This window comes from Cryptomeria japonica, chromosome 2 (genome assembly GCF_030272615.1).
Source record: "Cryptomeria japonica chromosome 2, Sugi_1.0, whole genome shotgun sequence".
Taxonomy (NCBI): domain Eukaryota; kingdom Viridiplantae; phylum Streptophyta; class Pinopsida; order Cupressales; family Cupressaceae; genus Cryptomeria; species Cryptomeria japonica.
In genome coordinates this window covers 487,081,100-487,106,698 of record NC_081406.1, presented here as the reverse complement: position 1 = coordinate 487,106,698, position 25,599 = coordinate 487,081,100, and the positions used below count along the sequence as shown (strand labels likewise).

The following is a 25,599-nucleotide window of genomic DNA, read 5'->3' as shown; positions in this document are numbered from 1 at the left end:
TTTGATGAATTGAAGTCACTAAAATTACAGCTTGAGGAGGTGTTAGCTAGAGAGGAAATCTATTGGAGACATAAATCTAGAGAGTTATGGCTTTTAGATGGTGACAGGAACACAAAATTTTTTCATTCTTCAACTAAGATTAAAAGATGTAAGAATAGGATATCTTGTATTCAGTGTCAGAATGAGAATTTATTGACAGAGCCAGAGGACATTGCTTCAGAGGTAGTTAGGTTTTTTAAGTCATTATTATTTTCGGAAAATGGAAATCTCAGCAATGATATTATATCTAATATTCCTCCTTTAGTATCTTTGGAAGACAATAAGATGTTGATGTCTCCCTTTTCCTTAGAAGAAGTTAAGAGTGTTGTCTTTGCCATGAATCCGGATAAAGCCTCGGGACCAGATGGTTTTACTCCTTTATTTTTTCAGAAATGTTGGGATTTTGTGGGAAATGATGTTTTATTGGCTCTCGAGGAATCTAGGAGAAATAGGTCCATTTTAAAAGAACTTAATACTACAATGATTGCAATTATTCCTAAAAAAGAGGATACTAAGACTTTTGCTGACTTTTGCCCCATTGCTTTATGTAACACTTTGTATAAGATATTTACAAAGGCAATTTCCCTTAGGTTGGCAAAAATTCTACCTAGGATCATTTCATTGGAGCAAGGTGGTTTTGTTCCCGGAAGGGAGATGCCAAAGGGTGCAATTGTAGCACATGAGGTGTTGCATTCTATTTCCACCCAAAGAACCCCGACCATGATACTTAAACTAGACATGATGAAGGCTTATGATAGAGTAGAGTGGGGGGCTTTATGTGTTGTTCTTGAGAAGTTAGGTTTTTCCAAGGCCTAGGTCAAATGGATTCGTGCATGTATTTCTTCTGCAAGATTCTCGGTTTTAATTAATGGTTCTCCTTGTGGTTTTTTCACTTCCTCTAGGGGTTTGAGACAGGGAGATCCCCTTTCTCCCTTTTTGTTTATTCTCCTAGCTAAAACCTTTAGTTGGGCTATTAGGGCTATTAAAGTGAGGGGGCTTTGGAAATGTATAAGGATTCAGAATATTCCCCAAAGTATTTCTCATTGTCTCTTTGTAGATGATACTCTATTATTCGGACATGCTTTGTTAGTTGAGGCAAAAGTGATTAAAGGAATAATACAAAATTATGCATCGTTTTCTAGTCAGAAAGTGAATGGTGATAAATCAAAGATTTTTTTCCTTAATACATCACAACTGGTTCAACATAGGTTGCAATCCTTTTGGGGATTTGAGACTGGAAATCTTCCATGTACTTACCTTGGGATTCCTTTCTTTGTTAAACAGGATAAGATTGGTTTTTGGGATAAGATTATTTCGGTCATTTCTAAAAGAATTCTCTCATGGAATCATAGATGGTTAACTTTGGTGGGTAAAATTGTTTTCATCAAGTCTATTTTGAATGTTGTTTCCATATATCTCATGTCTATTTTGAAGTCTCCAAAAGCAGCCGTTGTTAGTTTACAAGATACTCTTAGAGATTTTCTTTGGAACAATAATAAAGATGGCAAGAAGAAACTCCCTTTAGTTGCATGGGATAAGGTATGTTTGCCTAAGGAACTTGGGGGAACAGGAATTTGGAGTCTAGAGAATCAAAATTTAGCCTTAGGTGCTAAGTTGGTTTGGAAATTATATGACAAGCCTAGCTCCTTATGGGCACAAATTATGTTTGCCAAATATTTAAATAATGGACCGAGAGAGTACATTTTTAAAGTCTCAAATTTGCCTTCGGATTCTGCTATTTGGAATTTCCTTTGTAAATGTAGATCAGTTATTTTGCCTCATCTCTCATGGATTGTTCATAATGGTAGAAAGGTCAGATTCTAAGATGAAGTATGGAATGGACACACACCTTTGGTGAATATTAGGGATTGGTCTCCTCTGATCAATGTTCTTTCCTCCCTTTGGGGTGTTTTTGTAGCAGATTATTTTGAAATTGTGACTAGTGAACCCCTTAAGCTAACTAGATGGAAGTTGATTGATTTCTTAGATGTTGATCAAAGCATGAAATTAGATTTTGAAAAGATTTTGGGGGATAAAATTGTATTTCTTTCTGATTCTGAGGATGAACTTATTTGGACAAAGAATATTTCTGGTAAGTACACTATTAAAGATGGTTACAACTCTCTTATGGTTGCTAAAGATTTATCTTTTTGGCCTTTTAAGTTGTTTTGGCATTAGGCCTGTCTTCCCAAAGCTGGAGCCTTTGCTTGGTTGGCAGTTCAGGATAGAGTCCTTATAGGTATGAAACTAGATAGGCTTGGTATTATTGTTGTTTTCCCTTGTGTCCTTTGTAACAAAAATTTGGAATCTTCTTCACACCTGTTTCTACATTGTGATTATGCTTATAAATGTTGGCAGTGGTTGTTTGAGAAGTTAAATATATCCTTTGTTATTGGTAAGGATCTCATTTCCCATTTTAGATCTTGGCCCTTTATGTTTGCCTCATCTTTTTATGCATGCCTTTGGATCATATCTCCATCTATTGTGATTTGTAATGTTTGGCTAGAGAGAAACAACAAGATATTTAAAAAAACAAGGTCTCCTGTGTCTGAGGTTCTATTAAAAATTGAGTCTTCAATCTCTGAGGTTTCTTTATCATTTATTTATAAGAATTTGGAAAATCTTACTTTTTTTTCGCACTGGGATAGTAGAGTTACTAGAGTTTGGAAGTTGTTGTCAGTTTTACCCTCTCATGGTTCAGTTTTAAAAAAGAATGATGCAATAGGTAAGAGATGCTCTGCTAGATGGAAACCTCCTCCGTAGGGGCACTTTAAACTGAATTTTGATGGGGCCTCTCGTGGTAACCCTGGGCCGGCTGGGGTAGGCATGGTAATTATGATCACAATGCAAATTTTATTCGAGCTAAGTGTCATGCTATTGGTTTTAAAACTAACAATTGTGCGGAATTTCATGCTTTTTCTTTTGGATTGGATATGGCAATCTCTTTGGGAATTAAGGACTTAATAATTGAAGGCGATTCTATGGTGATTATTCAATGTGTTATGAAAAAAAAATTGAATTGTTGGAATTTGCAATATATACTTGATCCCATTTTACAAAAAATAGAATTGTTTGAATCTTTCTTGGTATCCCATTGTTACAGAGAAGTTAATAAGATTGCAGATTATTTGGCAAATTTAGCCATTGATAGCAATGCTAATCAGCGAGAGGTGGGTTTTGAGGAAATTCCTTTTAGGGTTTGGGAAGGTTTGCAGCAATAGTCATATGATTTTCTTGAGTAACGTTGATGTAAAATTTTATGATGATAATTATTCACACTTTCCCCTTTCATTTCAAGTATTCATGTTCATTGTCTAGAGAAGAGTTCGAGGTCATGGTATTTGATATAATAGTGTTTTTCCAAAGGTTTTTTGATACTTTCTTTTTTGGCAGGAAGGTTTTTGGCTCATGGGATTTGGCACAGGGCTTTGGAAAATTTTGTCTTCTTCCATTGATAGTAGCTATGGAGTCTACATTTGAAAATTATCCGATGGTTTTTTTTGGCAAATTGTCATATGGGCTCTATGCAAAATTGATATTATATGTGTTGTGACCGCATTTTGTATGTGGTTTTGGGCAGGGTGTATAAATTGATCCGTTAGATACTATAGGTTTATTTTATGAGCTGTGACCAGAAGTTTTCTTCCCAGGGTTCTTTCCTCTGGTATGCTCTTTGAATCCTATATAAAAAATAAAAAATATTAATAAAAAAGTTTAGTGGAATAATCCACTTTTATTGAAAAAAAAAACTATTTTAATGTGCAAGTTGATGGGAATTAGTCAATTTTTTAATTTATTCGTCTTAAAATTAGTAGAAAGTAAATTTAATTTTTATAATATATGTATGCTAGTTAGGCATTGGTATCGCAATCAGAGTTATGTTTTATACAGACTAACCTTGAATTGTGACGGCAATTGTAAAGGTGACCTCACAAGTAAGATTGTGTGAGTGAAAAGGCTCATAGTCGGTCAGATCTAACCGCACTGACAATATCACCATGTGCGGAAAAACAAGGAGCGTACCCACATGTCTCCTTGGATGGTTAGCGGTAACAGAAAGTCAAGGTTAAACACAAAATTTTCCATACTTTCATCTCAACAGAAGAAACATTTTCTAACTTCAATCCCTTCCAATACAGCTACAAAAAATGTATCCAGTTTTATTAATGCCAAGCTCACAAAAAGGAGAATGATGAAATTTAAGAAACAAGTTTCTGATTAGGGATATCCACAAGATTGTCTAGATATTCTTCTTGATAAGTTGTGGTGAGGCTAGAGAAGTTAACATGGTCCTCCCACTCAAAAAGCTGTTCTAATGGAGGCAATTCCATCTGCCTTGTTTCTTTACCCTGCAAAGTGTTGTATATTTCAGGAATTCCGAAGCATTTGGCACGATCAACATTGTCAGATGGTTCATGTGGGGTGTCTTGTAGGGAACATATATCCTCTACGCCATAATCCCCTGGTTGGACTAGATTTTCTACTGAGAAATCTTCCCCTATCCTAAGATCATTACAAGACAATGAAAAGAGATTGCAACAATCTAGAGGATATGAAACATTCAATTTTGATGATGATATATTGTTCTCATCTTCTTGTGTATCCTCTGCAGGATTGGCCATGAGCGATTCTTGTAACAGTTGGGTCCATGATTTAATCTCATCCAATGCTTGCTCCTCATTATCTGAACCACACCTCATTTCACAAGGTTTGGTGCCATTATCTTCAATTAATTGACTCTGCCTTTTCATGCCTGAAAAACTAGCAGCTTTTCTCAGTGGGATATGGGCTGTAGAATCAATGGCTCTACTGCTACTCATTGCAAGCTTCTTGCTCAAATGGGTATTCCAGTAATTCTTTATTTCATTATCAGTTCTTCCTGGGAGCCGCCCAGCTATAAGTGCCCATCTGCAATACATTAAAATAACGCAATCAATTTCTTTTCACCATGGTAGCCATAGTTGTTTTTAGTTCATACTCGATGTTTGCACCAAATGATATGTTGAGTTATAGTTCAGTTACGAGTCAAATCTAAGACCATTCATTTGTGACTAACCCATCGCCAATCAAGGTATGACTTATTTCCAATATAATAGAGAAGAAATCTATTTTGAATTCAAGTTTCCCAATCCCATAGATAGGATTTCAATTTGTCGCAAATATATAATAGTTGGGTTTATTAAAAAAATTATTATTCCTCGCTGAAGTGAGAAACAGTGGGCAATAGTAGGCAGACTCACCGATTACCAAGGAGGCGATGCATTCTTATAATGAGTTCATCCTCGTCAGCCGAAATGTTACCGCGTTTAATGTCTGGCCTAAGATAATTCAGCCACCTTAATCTGCAACTCTTTCCACAACGATTTAGACCTGGCCAAATGCAAGATTAAAACTTGGTTAAAACTTCTGATAGAAAACTTTGGAAATCTATCCTGTCTTTAGGATGCACCAATGTATAAATTATTTTCGTATATCATAATTTATGTATTAGAATGTAAAATTCTTCTAAGAGCCTCATTATAATTTACCTGCTTTTTTGGGAAGAGATCTCCATCCAATCTCGCCATGAGTGTGGATATAGTTAGTCAATATCCTGTCTTCCTCTGCAGTCCACGACCCTCTGTTCAAATCCTCTTGTTTAGAGGAGAATGGTCTTCTCCCCATCTTTTGCTCAATTCAGAGATCTCACATTGACTATAGTAGTCACAAGAGCAAAACATAGAGATGGAAGATAAATTGGGCACTTTCTTATAATTCTTCCATTTCCCCAAGTCCTCCTACTGGATTGTTGAAGTTATAGTGGAGGCAAACCATCTGCATTCTGCACACATTTCCAAGAGCAGGAAGGTAAAGAATGAAGTGGGGTGAGGATAATCCTTCCTTCAGTCCTCTTATATAATGCAGTTTTTTTCGGTTTTGTGATATGGGAAGTATGTGGAAAGAGGAAGAATAGAAGTTGGGAGATATGTGAGCGGCCATTCTAAGATGAGAAAGCTCAACTACCCTTCACTAGAGTCTGAGCAGATGAAAGTAAGTAAATGAATTTTTATGAAAAAGTATGTAGAGTTTCTCCACATTGTGTGGATGATAGAGAAATTGGAGTGGTGATGGGTCCACTCTACACGCATTTAATTAAAGCCTCCTACCATCTCTGACCAAATAAGTAATAATTTATCTGAAGAGCAATACACTGAAAGCAGATTTTAACTGCTCTCCTTCACTCCCACGATAAACGGCGCATGAATTTTTTTCCACATTTTCCAGCCAGTTGTTGTTCGGATACCGACATTTTCTTAGCTACTTCGTGGACGTTTAAAGGCCGTGACTTTTTTTCAGTAATTTGAACCACCCATGCATAAATTATCAAAATTTTCAACAGATGAAATAATGTAGATCTTGACATGTTTTTGCGGAGCAACATTTATTTGTAAAGAAATCCAGTCATTGTCTTCACTTGGAATTTAACATGAGTGAATTCAATGCTAGAACAAATTGTATTACAGTCCCTCCATGAAAAATGTTTACTCCTGCAATATAAAAACAACCCTCAAGTTACCACCAGATTATAATTGAAAATACCCACTACTCTTCTTTTAATATGAATGTTGATTTGCTCGTGTTCTTAAAGGGAAAAGAGAATGAATTGATATTTAAAAAATGCAGATGAATATGCTAGAATATCAAAAGATTGCTTCGCATAAAACTGCAGTATTTGAATTAAAACCTTAAAAGCTAAGTAAAACTTGGAAATCAAATATCTCTTTCCATAAGTGACATTCATGCCAAAATTAGTTTTTAGCCTCTTTCCTTCCCCACCCATTCCTACTCTTTATAATTCATCCCCCTCTGATAAAAAGAAAGTCTAATATCAATTATTTTATTACTTCTAAATCAGATTTCAGAAAATTTATGAAACTTTGAGTGAGACATAGTAAGTTATGTCATTACTTTTAAATTAGATTTTAGAATATTATGGAATTTTGAGTGAGACCTTGGACAATATGGTTCAAATCTTGCTTAGTACTAATATTTATTCTTTTATATTCATCCATTGAATCTATCTATAGGGCCCTCTAAAAGATTGACAAATGTACTCTTAACTGTCACAAAGTTAATGGAGACTTTGTGAGAGTTAAATTCATATTTAAAAATTAAGATACAAAATTTGATAGATATCATTCAATTCCATATCAAGTTCAAAATAAATAAAAGATAAAAAGTGTTAAAAAGTTTTAAATTTTTTTTTCGAGTGATTCAGGTTCACCATTTTATTAAGGAAATACATAATTGTTAGTATAGTTATATGGTAGAAAAGAATTTTAAAAACTTACAAATTCTAATCAAGAGGAGTAATAATAGAATTCAATATATTTTTATTTATTTTTAATGAAAATATTCTATTACTAAAAACAAGTTAAACTCAAACTATGAAAAGAGAAATAAAAGAAAAAATAACTTTTTTCAATAAAAAATATGACATCTAGGTTACCTCAAATTTAAAACTTTTTTAGCAATTACATACAAATCTATGTTTTACAAAAATATATCTAATTAATTTATAAATTAAGAAATATATACAAACATGGACCATATTAATTGTTTTACATTTTATTAGTTCACATCATTTTTAAATTTAAAACATGCATGCAAGCTTAATATGTTTACATAAAAAAGTTGGATTGTATTGTCTATTTCTTTTATAGAAATCTGACACATTATTAAACTTTCATCTCAAATGAGCTTGAATGATCATGTATTTACATGGTTTAATCATTGTTGCATATTTGTATTAGTTTTTTTATAGCTCTAGCAAATGATTAAATCATAAAAAAAAAATCTTTATAATATTTAGTATAAAATAACTCTTGCTTAGATCATGTAATAAAAACAAGGAGAATATGGGTTAAAAAAGGATTATGTTTTGAGATTCAAATCTATGATTACAAGTATTAGATGTACAATAGTTTATTTCCACTAAAAAATGAGAAGTATTTTTATGAATGTATTAGTGTATACAAATGTGAGTGTTTTATATTACAACATCATCTCTCATGTCGTTATATTTATAGTAATTTTCCTCATTTCTTTGAGTTACATCAATGTCATATTTTGAAGATGAAAGAAATGATTATACATTATTGTTAATCGTATTGAGGATCGTCATTAACACATCAAGCTAAAGGTAGTTAGAGATTTTACTAAATTAGATGAACCTCTACATCTTACATTGCCACAAATTTTGTAACAATTTCTCACATTTCCTCTTGTTAAGATAATGGATAAATATAAACTTTTATCACACAAGGCTAAAAATTTTGTTCTTATTATCACATACATGCCCATCCCATGATAGATGAATTATAGTAAAATATTTAATTCAAATCTTGATAAAAATATTATATGTTTATTATTAGCTTTAAAATATTATAGATAATGATATTAATCAAGGATAATCATATGAAATTGATTAAAAAGGATAATTATAATGTGTGTGATGATAAGTACACATTATTTTTTTATGATTATAGCATATCATATGTTGGGGTTACACATGATGTTCTCAATCAATATAAACATCAATAGAAAGAGGAAAATTATTGCATAGCACCTAAGATGGATATTTTAAATCATACAACACACTTGGCACCTCCATATATACTTTTTTTCATATAGTAAACTTCTTCATAACACGGTTAGTCCCATGTGAGGGATAGCATATAGGAACACAAGTTTTGAGAATATTGACATAGATCTACCAAATGATAAGGACTTCATTAGTTTAATCTCTTCACCTATACCCTTCTTACACATTTTACATGTATTGTGAGTTTATTTTATTTCCATGTCTATTTATTTTCACTTAGCATTTTTACTTGGGGTCAAGGTGGTTGTTTGATTTTGTAATGTACATGCATCTATGATTTCTCAACATGGGTTGTGGGATCTTCAATTAAATCTTAAATTCACATCAGTCACATGAAATTAAGTGCTTAGGCATATACCTTTGGTTGTTTAAAACTATTTTTGACTTATCATGTTTAATTTATCAAGCAAATACTTCACATTTGATTAAAATCATACTTATATGCATTTTATAACAAATAATTATCACATGCTTATAATTAATTTTTATCTAGTATTTCTCTCTTCTATAATTTTTTCCACACCTTTATGGAAGACCCAAAATCAAGGTCCAACATATTAGTACTATTATATTTTTTGATGCATTATTTATAGCTACAATTTTAATCTTGACTTCAATTATTTTATGTATGGTTTATGTCATAAAATGTAATACTTGTTCAAATAGAATCACATGCCCTTCTAATAGGGAGAAAATTTTAAGGGTAAAAGGTGCATTTATAAAAATGACTTTAACTTAGCATTAGAATATCATAGAATCATATCTTGAGACCTTAAACCCCCATTGCTATACAAACAATATTCATCTATAATTCCTCAATAAAATTGAGTAGGTTTTAATTGGGGTATCAATTTTTTTTGTAAATATGATGGTCAAATACTTGATCATGATGTAGGGTTGATGGTTCCAACCTAATACCAATTGAGCCATCCAAGCTCCACCTAAAAAAAACCAAACTCTAAAGAAAATAACATGCTAGCCAAGACTAGCACCAAGAATAAAGCAACACACCAAAACTTGTAGATAACATCACTCCACAACCCTATAAGAAACCAATAAAATATGTAAATGGATTTATTTCAAAAAATAATTTGATACACATGACACTTATTACAAAACTTCACCATAATTATGATTTGTCAAAAATCCAAGTACCACACACAAAATTATATTGGCCAAATGATGACCACTATAGTCTCAAGTACCAAAAATGCATCCATCACCTCTTGAAAAGATATTACCTAATAAATATCACCTAGGTCAATCCAATCCCCATCCTTACTACTTATTGATGAAGTGAAAGGGGAGAGATCAATACATTGATTGACTAACAAATATACCACCTTGTTTTGTTTTTCACAAAAAGCCTAAAGTGAATTTAATTAAACTTCTAATATAATGAAGAAGCCTCTTTCCAAGCTTACAATTAGGACAATTCCTTTTCCTCAAACCATTTATGATAATTTCAAACATTATACTATGTTACAAGATAGCCAAATAAAACCCTTCAATAACAACATCTTACTCAACTTCATTATTATTTCTCTAATGTAATAGTAGGGATGCACCTTTCATCATCGATCCCAATACATTTCAAATGATAAATATTTAAAATAACTTGACCTAGATTACCCCTAGAAGCTACATCATTTTTTTTCACCACACCATTTTGGTATGAGCCCATATTTTCTCTTATTATTTCAAGCCATACTATCTATTACCATCTTTCTTAGATTGATTGAATCATAAACCTTACAACTTAGTAACAATGTACAAGGATAAAGTTTAATATCATAACTAGCTAATAAATTGACTACCATGTTCTAATCTTGATATCAATTCCCAAAATGAACATAATCAAACTTTTGTCATAAATGAAATGTCTCTTCTAATAGACTATCAATCTTCCAATTAGAAAACTTCTCTTTCCTCTAAACACTAATGGCAACCTAAGAGTTTTCCTCAATGTCCAACATTTTACTACCTTCCAAGACATACAAATAAAGACCTTCTACAATGGCGTCTGACACATCATTGTTAATTCTTCAACCCAACAAAAAGGGAACACCTTTTATCATTTCCATTTCGAATCTCAAATAATTAAACTGACACTAACCCAACTCCTATTACACCTAAAGAGTCCATCAGAATTTAATTTCCTACATGAAGTTTTCAAAACAGTCCATCTTTTCTCTAGTTCTTTCTTAATACTATCTATTACCTCATTAATGAGGTCTCCTCCTACATTTGTTGATTTACATTTAATTTAAATTTACTTTCAAGTAAAATGCCTAACTTAATATAACACACTTTGTGTTCTATCTTGTAAAGGGTTTAAAAATTACAATACTCAACATTTTAGAAATTTCAGTAATTAATTTTAAAATTTTGTTTTCTTCTTTTAATTAGCAATCAAGATCCATCACTAAAATCAAAAGTTTCCAATTAGACCCATCAGTTCAAACATTCTAGATCTATTTTCTATTCTATATTCTCAAGTTTAAACTTATAATTATGTTTTTTATTAAGTAAACAAAGATTTTGAAAGAATTTATATGTAAAAAAAGAAAGAGAAAAGAAAAAGAAAAAAAGTCCAATAAGAAACCAAAGAACCACCAAAAGAAACTTACAACAATATTATAGTTTAACCTTCCACATATTTTTCATAAGAAAAGTTGTATCGAGCACTACAATCAAAGTTTTTCACTCTAACACAAATCTTCGTGAGGAAAAGAATTCTCAATTTATACTATTTTAGCTTTGGGCCGATTTTCTTGGACTTACAATACAATGACCTAGCGGTCCTCAATTTCTACCATGGAGAACAAAGAAGAAATTATCGCAGCAACAACGAACTGATTTATAAGATATATAAAGGATTTATTTAGCTGTAATATGGGAGTCATAGCTAGGGTTATGGTGCAGTCGCTTCATAAGTTTGCTTTACTATAAAGAATAGATTGTATTTCTCACTGAATGGACAAGAAATACAAAAACAAATGAAAATAATCAACTGGGTTTTAACATGATATAGCTTACCTGTTCTGCTGGGTTTTGCCAGAGTCTCTAACATTGATCTGCCTCATGCCGCCTTGTCTTTCACTAAATTATCAGAACATTCCATGCGATTCTTTGCTCACATTTAAGCGAGGAAAACTTTTCAATTGTTCTAAGCTGCTTTGAAAGAAATTAAATTTAGGTTTTGTTGTGCATTTTTGGTGGCTTTGAGATTAGGTGGGCGCTTGAACTGCAGTGAAAACAGTAAGTGATGTATGAAAGTGTGTCTTTTAACGTTGAATGGATTCGTGTTGAAGAGTAGGCGACGATGCAACGTTCATTCTTGTCGATGCATGTATCAGTTGAGGCTAATGGTCAACTATGGTAGTTGTTGCACCTTAATACTTTTTATTTTTTAACCACAAATATATTTTTTAACGTTGAATAAAAGATGAAGCTACGGACAAAGGGAAGGACAGCTTCCAACTACCCATTCATGCCGGTTGACTTGACAGATCCCCAAGTTGACAGTCTATTGTTACTGAAAAAGCATTATGCTGGCACTGATCGTCCCATTTACTTGCTGGAACTTAGCACACTGTAGCGATATGTGCTTTCAAGACTAATGACTCAAATTTTAAGGAATAGACACTGTATAAATTTATTTGTGCAAGTGAAAATATACGTGAAAGATAGTAATTTAAAATAAAAACATTTAACAATACATTTTCTATTTTTTTAATTGATTTCCAAAATTTCATCAAGTTAAATCTTTTATTATGTTGAGATCTTAAAGTCTTAGAACATTTTCATATTCTATCTAGTTTAGTTATGACTTTAATCTTGAGTCTAGTGCTATCCTGCACTCATTAGGCTCAAAATCTACAATTTGTGTTACCTCATGTATTAGATGAACAAGATATCAATAAAATGTATTTATCTTCTTTAAAATTGACATCTACATGAAACCAATACAAGCTCTTACGAACACAACTATGAAACTAATACCAACTCCTTTTGAACAAGCTTGGTGCACTAGAAACCACCTATAGAAGACCAATAGTCACAACTTAGAAATCCACTTATTGAGAAACCATCTCCACACTAGAAGCGAACTATGGAAGACCAAGAGTCACAACTTAGAATTCCATATTAGATTTCCCTTTGGGATTTGAACTCGGGTCTCCATAGTGAGAACTCAATGCTTTAACTATTAAGCTTAGCCCCTTACACATAAGATGATATATTGATTTCAATAGGATGATTTTACAATGAATCCATTCGCTTTTTTAAGTCTTTATTTCTCATACAAAAATAACTCACAAGAATGTAACTTCCAATTAACTTTTTAGTACAAATTAACCAAAATTTATTTATTTAGACATTATAATTTAAACTAAAAATCTAACTATAATGTAATAATCCAACATTCCCTGCATTCTTAATGCATCTTCTTCAAATTTTTTCTCGTATTCCACAACTAGTGCAATTCCCTTCCCCCAATTAGGTATCCTTAATAATTTTACTCATAGCAATGTCACTTCCATTGTCCCTACCAATCATTTTCTTTTTATAACCATCCCCCCCTCTAGTTTCCCATAATTTCCCATAATTTCCCATACAATCCTTACAAATTCTTCCACATCCCACTTTCAATTTACCCTAATTTTCTCCCTCTACTCTCATGGTTCAATCCCCTTTGATACTAGAGTAATGTCAGATCACTTAAAGAAAATAAGGACCTTCCCATATGGTCTACCTCAACTATACCTATTTTTGATTGGTTTTATCTACTCTCCCATAAAATTCTATTAGTAATTGATAACGCCTAGGAAAACTTATGATGTAAAGATAGAAAGCTAGAGGTAGAAAGTAGATAGAGCTCTTGTTCATAGCCATATTAGGTCAAAGGTATGACCCTACTCATCAATATTTAATAATGTTTCATATGAATCCTAATGTGGATGAACTAAAATGTTTAAGAGCCCTAAAGATTACTGAATTTAATGTAATAGGGATGAATTAAACTAAATTGTAACTTGAGGATAGAGTGGAACTAATGGAAGAAAGTCAAAAAAAAAATTCACCCCAAGTTTAATCAAACTTAATAGGAAGTTGATAAGGAGAGGTTAAGTTGTGAGGAACCAAGAATACGGTAAAAATTATCTTAGTGTACAACTAAAATTATTAAACTAAGAAATCTAAAAGCTCAACAAAGAACAATAAGTTCAAGTTTTGCTAGCAAATCTATGAATAGAAAAAGAGGAAACCATTGTCCTACAATTAGAGCTTGAAAGAGCTATGCAAATATTAGAGGGATACTATAAAAAGATACAAAATATGGAAGAATCAAAGTAATCAAGGGTGGTAGAGACCATAGATCTACAAAAATGATTGTCTAAGTTAACGAATTCCTAGAGACAAATTAAAATATATATATTTATCAACTACAAGTGGAAGTTTAATAGGCCAAGCAACTACATAGAATTACACCCTTGGTGAAGGAGCATCATGTATCATATTGGGATAGAATTAAATGCAACCAAGATCTTATATTTACACTAAAGTTCATATCCTTTGCCAAGCTTTAAGCTCACAAGTAAAATCTAATGTTGATGAATATTTCATCTTAATGACTCCTCAAGTCTCTCAAGTACAAACTTTGGTTGAAAAAGTATGTAATTTATCAAATAAATTTAGTTTAGCTGGGTGTATTTACAATAGGAGAGATACTACAGTGAAAGAAAATGAGATTCATAGTCAAAATAATCCACTATAAAGTGCAAGGTCCAATTGACTATTTTAGACAAGGTTCTACAAGGAATGGAGGTACACACATTATCTCTCTTGTTCAATAAGGAGTCCCCTCCCCATTCCAAAATGGAGACATACTTTTTGGAGAAGGTACAAAATTAATGAATACTCATGAATAAAAAAATAGACTAGACATTCTTTGGGGGTTGGGTCCAAACACTGATCATTACATAAATATATGCAATTTTTTGTTCTCTAACATAGTTGTATCTTCAAGCCAAGACTATACTAGAGATGATAAAAATGAGCATCATTGAATTTGAGAGGGCCTTTAATGCCTTCAAAATGAAAGACCATCAAATTATTGTGAAGTGGGTGTTCCTCCACATTTCCCTTGATAAAATGTTATTACTCCTTTACAGAAGGTTCCAGAATTTAAAAATCTTGATATATTTTTCAATGAGCTCTAGTGACTTAGATTTCAATGGCTAGATTATTCCTTATAATAAGTCACTCACTAGGAGGTTTCTATAATTGTAAGCTTCTCTTCATTCTCCCCTCAAGCTACATTAATTTATACACTTTTCTTCATGAGTTTATTTTGATCTCTAGATAGTTATAGATTCATTAGAATATGACGTTATACTATTTTTCACATACATTGTAAGTTTTCACTATTGTTGGGACTTCTTTTTATCTCTCAAATTTACTTTATTCCTAAGGCCTACAATGAATCTAAATTACTAGTCAATTCAAATACCAACATCATGAACTCCTCCAAGACATTAATTATCAATATAAAACATCCCCACAACTACACTAGCAGTCAAGAGCTCACATATTAGCATGGTACAACACATAGGCATGCCAGAGTTGAAAGGTAATGGAGACTCTTTAGAAAAAGAACTGTTTATTACTTCCAAATACCAATAGATGGTGCAACATTTGGAAGTTTATAGTCTAATAAATTAAGGTTGTTGCAACATTTACTACAATGCAATGAGGGCATAGATGATGGTTGCAATTTTGATTTTCTATTTTTACAAAATTCAATGAAGTAAAATGAATCTGTTAGCACTTATGTGCTACATTTGCATTTTTTTTACAATGAGCATAGTACTTTTTGTTATATTATATGCTAATAATAGTGTGTTAGAAAGAGTGTACCCCTCCCTCTTTCCTAAAAGTAAAAGGTGTAAAATCCACATGTTGTAAAACCATTGATTTGTTCCAAGGATCAACATATGGTGCAAAAATTGGGAGTTGGTAATTTAAAATATTGAGACTAATGTTTCGTTGGCCAAAATGATACACTTTAGAATTTTTGGGGATCTTGCCATGGCATTTTCTTGTAAAAGATAACACTATAAATTTGGACTCATTTCAATAGGGAACTCTCTATTGATATTGAAATAATTGAACACATTAGACAAGATATCTACTTCATTTAATAGATGAATATTTTGGGAATGTCTAGTGTGCTCATAGGCTATCAAGCATAGTAGTTTAGAAATAGCTTTAAAGTATAGAAAATCCATGATGAACCTATGAACAAAATTTATTATTTGAGTTTTCAAGTTAGAGCGGAAGTGTAGATAATAAGCATGTAGCTCTTGGTTCTAAATAATTGATGACACCAAAATCATCATAAAATTATATCAATATTTGATAAATGCTTGAAACAATGAATAAGTGGGGAAAACCAATAGATTTTGACCAATTTAGGCCATCCTCAGGGGATATGGCTAATTTTCATCACATTCATCCCTTCATTTTAGACTAGATTATAAGTCCAATTTATTCCCCTAGACATAATCACATCCATGATCCACTCCCCCAATTTTACTACTATGAACCACTTATTCTAAGTTGACCCTTTATTTTCTTTTGATTATTGTTCATTGGCTTGCACACTCAAATATTTTAGTCTAATCACCTAGGGCTGTGTAACTAAAGTTAAACCCTATGTCATTAGTATTAATGAGGATGTCATTGAAGGATCATGAACTCGCATTATAGATAAATCCTAGATTGTATTAAAAAGTAGAGACATTAAGATTGGACAATCATGACATATACTAAAAAAATCTAGGCATATTGTATTGATTTCTTTCACTTTTCCACCTTTTAACACTAAGAATGAGATTTGACTTGGAGCTAAGGAAATTTCACAAATTCTCTTATAGAAACCTCCTAAGACACTTGTTAATGCCAGATTCAACAAAAAAAATAGGTACAACTTAATGTTCAATTTTTTTTTAATTGTTTATTGAAACAAAAAATGGGATTATGCAATTTTAATGTAATTGTATCTCATGTGTTAGAGACTCAAACATTAATTCATATTCACCATCAACACAATGATACTCATTTTTATCAACTCCTTAATCAACTAAAAAATAAAAAATCACATCCACATAAATAAAGAGTATCTTATCCACTTAAATTTTATTCATTTATTTTGATTGCTGCTTCATATACACTGAATGATGTTCTTTTAATCCCTACAATCACACATATCCTCTAGATGTTTCTGTACTAAATTATCATGATAGAGTTTTATTTATCATCTCTAATTGCAGTTGGCCGTAGAACTTGTGGATCTTATAACTTCAACAACCCTTCCTCAATTATTTGAGTCTGTCAGTTTCCTGAAGTGGGAACTTCTGTTCAAGATTAAGCATATGGGACGAAAGATTAGGATAAACTCATAAAGCTAATTTACAATTCAAATTGCAACCGTGGATGAGTTCCAAGCCAATCTTAAAGAGGCTGTAATATCTGAGAAATAGTTTGGGCTCTGATTAGGTGCTTAAATTTGTTAAAGGAGAAAGATCTGTTCTGAATTCTGGTTCAGTTTCATGAAATGACTCTACATGAATGAACACATATCATTCCTCAATTGATTCTTTGGAATGTGGGAAAGAAAATAATAGAATTTACAAATGCAAGAAAGAAAATAATAGAATATACAAATTAAATACTGGGCAATATTTTTTCTAAATAGGAATATCGGCCAGAATGTTTAGATATTCTTCTTCAGCAGTTTTACCAAAGCTAATCAGGTCCACCGAATCCTTCCAATTTTCCTCATAGTAGAAAAGCTGATCTAGAGAAGCTAATTCCATCTGCCCTCCTTGTTCTGACTGTAGAGTGTCATAAATTTCTGAAATTCCTGGCTCAGAACTCACTGCTAAGCAATCAGCATGATTAACATCATCAGAGGCATTATCCTGAAGTGGACAAAGATCTTCTAAACCATAAGCCTCTGGTTGGAGGAGACTCTCTACAGAGAAATCCTCAACCGCCCCGAAATCAATGCAAGGCAAGGAAATGGGACTGGTGTACTCTAGAGGACATGAAACACTCAAATTGGGTGATGGAATACTGCTCTCATCTTCAAGATCAGCCATGAGAGAGTCCTCTAATAGTTGTGCCCATGATTTGGACACATTCAATGCTTCTCCCTCACCAAAACTCATTGACTCATCAGAAGAGCTTCTTAACTCAGAAGCTTTATCTCCATCATCTTCACTGGAATTCAGTGAAGGAAGACTGTACTTTTCAGTAGCTTCAAAACTAGTAGATTCTTGGACTGGCAAATGGGTTTTAGAAATAATGGATTTGTTATTACTCATTGAAAGCTTTTTGCTCAAATGAGTATTCCAGTAGTTCTTTATCTCGTTATCCGTTCTTCCAGGCAGCCGCCCAGCAATGAGTGCCCATCTGCCATATAAGTTTATAACAAAATCAATTTCAATTACCCAGATAAAATTTTTAGCATTCTTAAATCAAAATCAGCAGTTTTATAACGTTTTCTTACCGATTGCCAAGCAGTCGATGCATTCTAATAATGAGTTCTTCCTCGTCAGGAGAAATGTTGCCACGTTTTATATCAGGACGAAGATAATTGAGCCACCGTAGTCTGCAACTCTTCCCACATCGATTCAAACCTGCTCAAATTCAAACCCAAATATCAGCTACATTTTCTCTTATACAACTTTCATTCAAATGTTAGAATTTGCTGAAAAAATTACCCAATTGAATGGCCCACAAAAATTACCTGCTTTTTTGGGAAGAGCTCTCCATCCAATCTCGCCATGAGTGCGAATATAGTCAGCCAATATCTTGTCTTCCTGTGCAGTCCAGGCCCCTCTGTTGAAATCCTCTGGTTGAGAGGACCCTGGTCTTCTCCCCATCACTGTAATTCTTTCTTAACTTGGAGGAGAAATTGAGCACTTTACAATTCTTCTATACTTAGTTGCTCTAGTGGGAGGTTTACACTTTATATGCATTTAAGGGAATGAGGACAAGAATTTATATGCATTATTTGGGTGGGCAGATTTTGAGGAGTATAATTAATAAGCAGGAGGAAGAAGAGGCGTTGGGCAAACTGTTAGCGGCCATTCTAAGAGGAGGAAGCTCAAGTTCAACTACCCTTCATTAAGGAAGGAATTTGAAGTTTTGGTGAGAAACAAGACACATTGTCCTACTCCTGCCCATGGAATGGATGGAAAGGTAGCTGCTCTTCTTTCGCACGCACTTAACTAAGAGTCTTTTTCCCATCTGCACAACTTGAAAAAAGGTGCCTCTATATTTTTCTACTCTGCTAGTCCTTTCCATTTGTGTTTATACGGCATGTCATAGCTGGTCCCTGCAATTTTTTAAGGACACTGCACTCTGGGTTTCCTTGTCTTTTTCCTATTATTTACTTTGAAATGTATTCATTTTTTTTTGCTTGTGTCGTCACGTGCTTATTCGATGTTAGGTCATACAAAATTAATCTATTTCGACGACAAGTACAGAGCACGTTAGATGTTCACAGCATTTTAGAATTGAGGAATTTTTTTATTATTTTTATTTTCCTTTTAGTTGAAGAGAAGATGAGAAGCCAACTAATCACCTATTATAATAGTACTAAGATCATTTCTAATATATATCGATTTTGTTATGTTGTCATATATCTTTGTTAAATTATTAGTTTTGGTATTAATTTTTCATAACAAAAATATTAACAAATATGTTTATATATGAATGTTTTTGTTGTTATGCATAAAGTTTACTTGATGTTAATCAAAAATTGGATTCCAAGTCATGTAAGATAAAAGTAGACTATTAAATATTAGCAAATAATTAAGTTGTACTCTATTTTTTTTTTGGTTATCTCACTTCCTTCTTGACATTTAAATTTCAAACTTATAACCTAGCTAGAAGCAACTATCATTCATTTAAACCACAACTCTCATTAAATTATAAGAAAGAAAACCATCATACAATTAAAGACTTTTGCACCTTGATGTTGTTCAAGTGATGGTAAGACTAATCACCCTTTCAAAATTAAATTAATTTAATTTGTAATCAAATTTTCTTGTTTATCTCATTCTCTTCTTCAACTCTATGTTTTAACCTAATAATTAGTGTTCTAAACCCCAACTTTTACTTTTGATATTATATGAACATGTATATAACATAATTTTTTTCCATGTCAAATTATATTTAAAATATTAATTTATAAATACATAGTTTGTGGCATTAAATCATATCTTTTTAATAATTGAATATTTCTATACTTAAATATAATTTATGTTATAAACTATTAAGTTTATAAACTCACGTATATTATTATTAAATAAAAAATACTTAAAACATAAATATATCTATATTTAAATGTTAATTTTTCTAAACATTAATTTAGATAAAATATATAATTTAGATCTTTCATATTAAATTAATATCAATTAAATTTTTAGTAATTCAAATTTATTCATTATAACTAACTATTAAAAGATTCAAATTTGTATTTTTTATTGAATGTAAATTATATCTAAAATATGAATGTATTTAAAATATATATATATATATATATATATATGAAATTTTAATTAATATATATTTTAATAATTTCTATTAAATTTTCAATGTTTATTATTATTAATAATAAATATTTTAAAATAAAAATAAATACAATAATTAATAATATAAGATTTGAAGTGAGAATGAGTGAAAGAAAATATGATGATATTAATTGAGTGCAAAAATGTTCAGTAGATTAGTTCAATATAGATAAAAATGGGTAGAAACAATATAGTAAAAGGAAAATAAAGAACATAAGTCAAATACAATGGTTTTGTGAGCAAAAAGAACAACCTTAAAGAAAAGGTTTTAATTTCCCTTCCAATCCTAGACAAAAATAAGTATATTTAGACAATTTGATAATCTGTAACATCATACCCTAAAAGTTAAAGGGAATGTAAGAATTTAGTAAAATTGTTTTTTATATAAAAGAAATTAATCTCTTTTTCTAATGTTTGAAAATAACTATTTGTTAAATGACATGACTTGAATGTATGAATAATCATAGTGAATTTTATTTTAAACAAAAATCTACCTTATCCTCTACTATTGCTAGCTAAAAACCTAGATTTTTCTTTGTGTGATATGATAGTGACTATGGCCACAAAACCCTTGATTTTCATGCTTTATATGATAGCATCAACATAATATCAAAAAATATTGGTTATAAAATATGGTTTGTCTAGAGAAGTACTTTCTAATGGATGATTTTGTGGTGTGGACCAAATTAATCTAGATTAATTTGGATTCTCCTTCTATGGATTCTCCTTTTGAATGAATGTTACATGCTTGTGAAAAAGAATATCATATGGTTTTACAATAAATTTGGTCTCTTCATGATCCTATGGAAATCTTTAAATTTGATTTTGCTAATATAATCATCTCAAAAAGATCGAAATGATTATTTTGGTATGATCTTTCACTAAAGATGGATTGGTAGATCAAAACCATAGGTTTTCTTAGGGTGCTTTGATTGACTTATTCAATACCATTACATATGATGCCACAATTTATTCATTAAAGAGCACCTGAATTGAGTATTAAAGTATGAAGGATTACCTAAAATATGTTTCTAATGTAAGATGATTGAGAAAAGCATTTTGAAAATTTAACTATAATTTTTGAGATTATAAGTCTCAATTAAATAAATAAATAAAATAGATGACATTAATAATACTTTATCGACTATATTCACTAGATGCTCATAAAAATATCACTGCCTCACATTCCAAAGTCCACAGACATGGATAATGTTCTTATTTCTCTTTCTAAAAACACATAGATTTTTATCAATCTAAGCTACCATGAATCTTATACTATCCACCTAAAAATAGATTTCTCTTCTAATGTCTTCACCTAGTACAAAACAAGCATTTGTGATTGAGGAATATTTTTAACAAAATATGGGGTGTATTTTTAAGGATGAGGAGCACTTCCTTTTGGGACTCATAGAAGAACAGAATATAAGATGTTTTATTTTTTTATAATGTTGAAAAACTAATTTATCCCCTTATTAAATTAACCATACATTGTAGATATAAAATAAGATTACTAAACAAAATTGTGTACTTATATATTAGTTAATGTCTTAAAATTTGATTTATTTAATACAACTAAATTTTCACTTAATCTAATCTTTAAGATATGTCCTTCACTTTAATGGCTATTTTGTTAAATTTAGTTGTAATTAAAAATAATAATGAGACCTTTTAGAAGATTAAGCAAATGTCTTGAATATGATAGAATTTCTCATACATTATAACCACGCACATTACACATGTATATCTAACACATGTTTTTAATTTGAGTTTTTTAAAATTTCAAATAATATTAAATTATAAATTATGCATTAAAGTTAATTATTTTATATTTTAATAAATATTGTTAAATATGTTAATAAAATAAGAATTAATTTTTTAAAGATATTTTTTTAATAAGAAAAGGTTAGAATGAAACTTAAAATATCAACTAGCTTAGATTTCTTAAATACATTTATCTAAAAGACACTAAGAGATTTCAGTCTCAAGGTGTTTATCTATTCTCAATAACAATTTCAACATAGGTACCATATCTCTTGACGTCATCTTTTACATAGATGTATTTAAGATATTTATGCTAGTTTAATAAATAAAATAGTAAATAGTTATATATTTGAATAATTAAAAATATAAATTAATAAGTAATATCTTTCAAATAATTATCATTTTAAATTATATTTTTTGTCACATTATATATTTTTTATTTTATTGAATAGTATTTTATTTTTCGATAGTAATACAATAAATCATAAAAAATATTGTATAAAAAATAAAACTTACTTTAGTGTTATTTCATAAGTATTTTCTATATAAATATCATTTTTAATATTTATACTCATAATTAAATTTTATGTGATGTTTATGTTAAAAGAAGAGTTATTTTATTTATTTAAGAATTATTTTATAATTAGTATATTTACTTGAAAAAATATTTAATTTTATCTATTTAATAACTATTTTATGTTTGTAATTGCTTCTTGATTCGATTGTGTGATAGTTTTTTGCAAAAAAATTATCACACAATCGAATCCAAAAGCAATTATAAACAACAATATAGATTGTGGAAATCTAATATCATTAAGTATTTTATGATTTAATTTTAATTTCTATTACTTTTGTATTTGAATTCTTCAATATTTTTTTATTAATGAGAAAAATTATATCATATAAATGTATATCTAAATGATTAAATTTGGATAAATTTAAATTGAATAATTCATATTACTTATAGAAGAAAAGATTCATTTTTAAAAAAACATAATTTCTATTACAACTATTAATATTTAACAAAATTAAGAACTCTCATTTCAAAGGAAAAAAACTTGTGAATAATGTAAAAGAGTTTGTCACAACAATTTCCTCCTAGTCTAATGAATTTAAAACAGGTCTTATTATTGAAGACTCACTCAAAATTTTATGACTACATTGATCTTTTTTATAGGTTGAACTTATAAGATTGGATGATTTAAGAAATTTCTCAATAAATTTACGTATTAATAAATCATTTTGAGATGTTTAAAAAAAATAAAAAATGGACATTGATTTATTTTATGATATTGTTAAATCAAACATTAAAATTGATATTATTAGTTAAGATATTTTGATTTTTATAGTTCTACTATAAGCTTAATTTGTAATTAAATAAGTCCATTAGCATTTGTTAAAGACATTTTGTGTTGAGTAGGTTGTTTGAATGAGAGTCATATATGACATGTACGTTAAAAAATATTTGAAATAATTATTTAGCTCTACGCTATTCTTAGAGACTAAGAAAAAATTACTTGTAACTCCTATAAATAATAGTTGATATAAAGAAATATGATAACCTTTAGTTATTTTACTAATGTTTAGTTTCTGCATTATTATTATTATTTATTTATTTTTTGATGGAGGTCAAGATTTGCAAGCACAACACCCCAAGAAGAGCATGAAGCCCACAAGCTGCCTGCCCAGTGAGGGCCTTCACAAAGTATTTTTAATTTCGTTTTTTATTTAATTTCATATATATTCTAATTTATTTTTAAATACTTAAAGATAATTATTTGATTTAAAATGTAATATATAATACAATATTCAATATATTAGACTATTTGAAATCAACATTCATCACACATCAATTTAAAAGATCTAATAAAACTTATAATTCTTATAAGCTTTTCATTCTAATTTTTCTTCTATCACTTTTTTCTATTTTAATTTTTATAATTATTCTACATCTTTCAAATGTATAGAACATCAGAACCACAATGATAAAACTTTACTAAAAATAGTATTTCATGTTGTTGGTTCTATAAAACTTAACTAAAATGATATTTCGAGCTACAACATGATTAAAAAGACTTGTCATTGAAGGAAAAAACTTTCTTTAACTTCAAAGACTCTTCTAGAAACACTTACATTAAAGTAGAAAATGACCATCCAGTATCTAAGATGCACCAATGCATAAATTATCCCTACATTAGTGCATCTTAAAGACTGAATAACGACTTCCTCTAAAATGTGGTTAGTAATGGCCTGTAATGTACAGTAGTTGGTTTATTAGACAACACAATTGATGTTTCTCACAGAGAACTTTCTGAATGAAATGTTTTCAACTCAGATTTTTAGACTTTTGTAAGAGAACAGTTTAAAGAACTGATAGTGTTAGACTTTAAATTGTGAGTCCCACAAATAAACAATCAGTGTATTAACTGTAAAAAAAATCGACTTTTTTGCAGAAAACATGGGCTACTGATTTGCATGGACTTTCGAGCTCTTTTCTTATTCATGATTTCCATAAGATTACATGGGGTCCTCAGATTTTACCCTGAGATCCAGCTTTACGTACGTCAAGTAACCACTAATGGAAAGTTCTAAGACAAAACTGAAAAGCTAAGAAATGGGCCTGATAAGATAATCCAGGACAGTTGACGACCTAAAAGATTTGTTTAACTCTGAGATGGGATTCATATTCTTTGGATGTGGTGCAGTCGCTTAAAACTTTTCTCTCTTTTTAAGATTTAACTATCCCTGAATGATAAACAATTGCAGAAAACAGATGAAAAAACAATTAGGGTTTCAAGATGATGTGACATAAATACCTGGGTTTTTAAGTCTGCCCAAAGCCCCCACAACCGATCTGCTTCATTCCAAACATCTAAGCATCTCAGCGTAGAAGAAAAGCATTCAGGTTCTAAAGAGAAAAAGTAGGGATTTGTTGTGCATCACATATAAGAATGTGTTTAGTGGGCGAGAGAAGATGAATGCTGAACATTATCATGCAATTGATTTACGTTGAAGATTAGGAGGCCATGCAACTGCCATTCTTCATGCTGCTGCTGCAATGGAAATACGTAGCAGTTGAGAACTAATAGTCCAAATACTCTTACTTCTTCTTATCTTTACATTAATACTGCTTTGACAGTACCAAACATATAGTAGGGTAGATGAAGGCTGCCTGCCAACTGCCATTCGTTGATGTTGACTACACCAGGAATGAATTAAACTTCTTTTTTTTTTCTTTTTTTTATCTTCTGGAGAACAGCTGCACTGTAAATAGACAAGATACTGTGCAAGCTGAGCATTAAATGGAATGAGACGTGGAAGATTAGTTGCTTTTTATACCTGGCTAGATTTGGGTCTGAATTAGTTTTGTTTTGTTTGCTATATATAATTGGAGTAATTAAGAAACTAAGATATTGTAGACTAGAGAATGAAAGACTGTACCTAAAAGGAGTCTTACTGTTTATAAAATAGTATTATACCAAGAATTTGGACTTGCATTCCAATTCTAAT

The 25,599-nt window shown here is 30.7% G+C and overlaps 2 protein-coding genes across 2 annotated transcripts; both read right to left on the bottom strand.

Moving 5' to 3' along the window:
* Positions 1-4,173: 4,173 nt before the first annotated feature.
* On the bottom strand, positions 4,174-11,959 carry LOC131048221 (transcription factor MYB1). The gene is made up of 4 exons (XM_057982145.2): positions 11,723-11,959; positions 5,568-6,566; positions 5,280-5,409; positions 4,174-4,947 (listed from the first exon to the last, which is right to left on the bottom strand). The coding sequence occupies exons 2-4, from the start codon at positions 5,701-5,703 to the stop codon at positions 4,239-4,241; spliced, it is 975 nt and encodes a 324-aa protein (XP_057838128.1). The 5' UTR covers positions 5,704-6,566; positions 11,723-11,959; the 3' UTR covers positions 4,174-4,238.
* Positions 11,960-17,180: 5,221 nt separating this feature from the next.
* On the bottom strand, positions 17,181-22,185 carry LOC131048306 (transcription repressor MYB6). Its single transcript, XM_057982248.2, has 3 exons — positions 18,498-22,185; positions 18,258-18,387; positions 17,181-18,160 (listed from the first exon to the last, which is right to left on the bottom strand). The coding sequence occupies exons 1-3, from the start codon at positions 18,631-18,633 to the stop codon at positions 17,434-17,436; spliced, it is 993 nt and encodes a 330-aa protein (XP_057838231.1). The 5' UTR covers positions 18,634-22,185; the 3' UTR covers positions 17,181-17,433.
* Between the last annotated feature and the right edge of the window lie 3,414 nt (positions 22,186-25,599).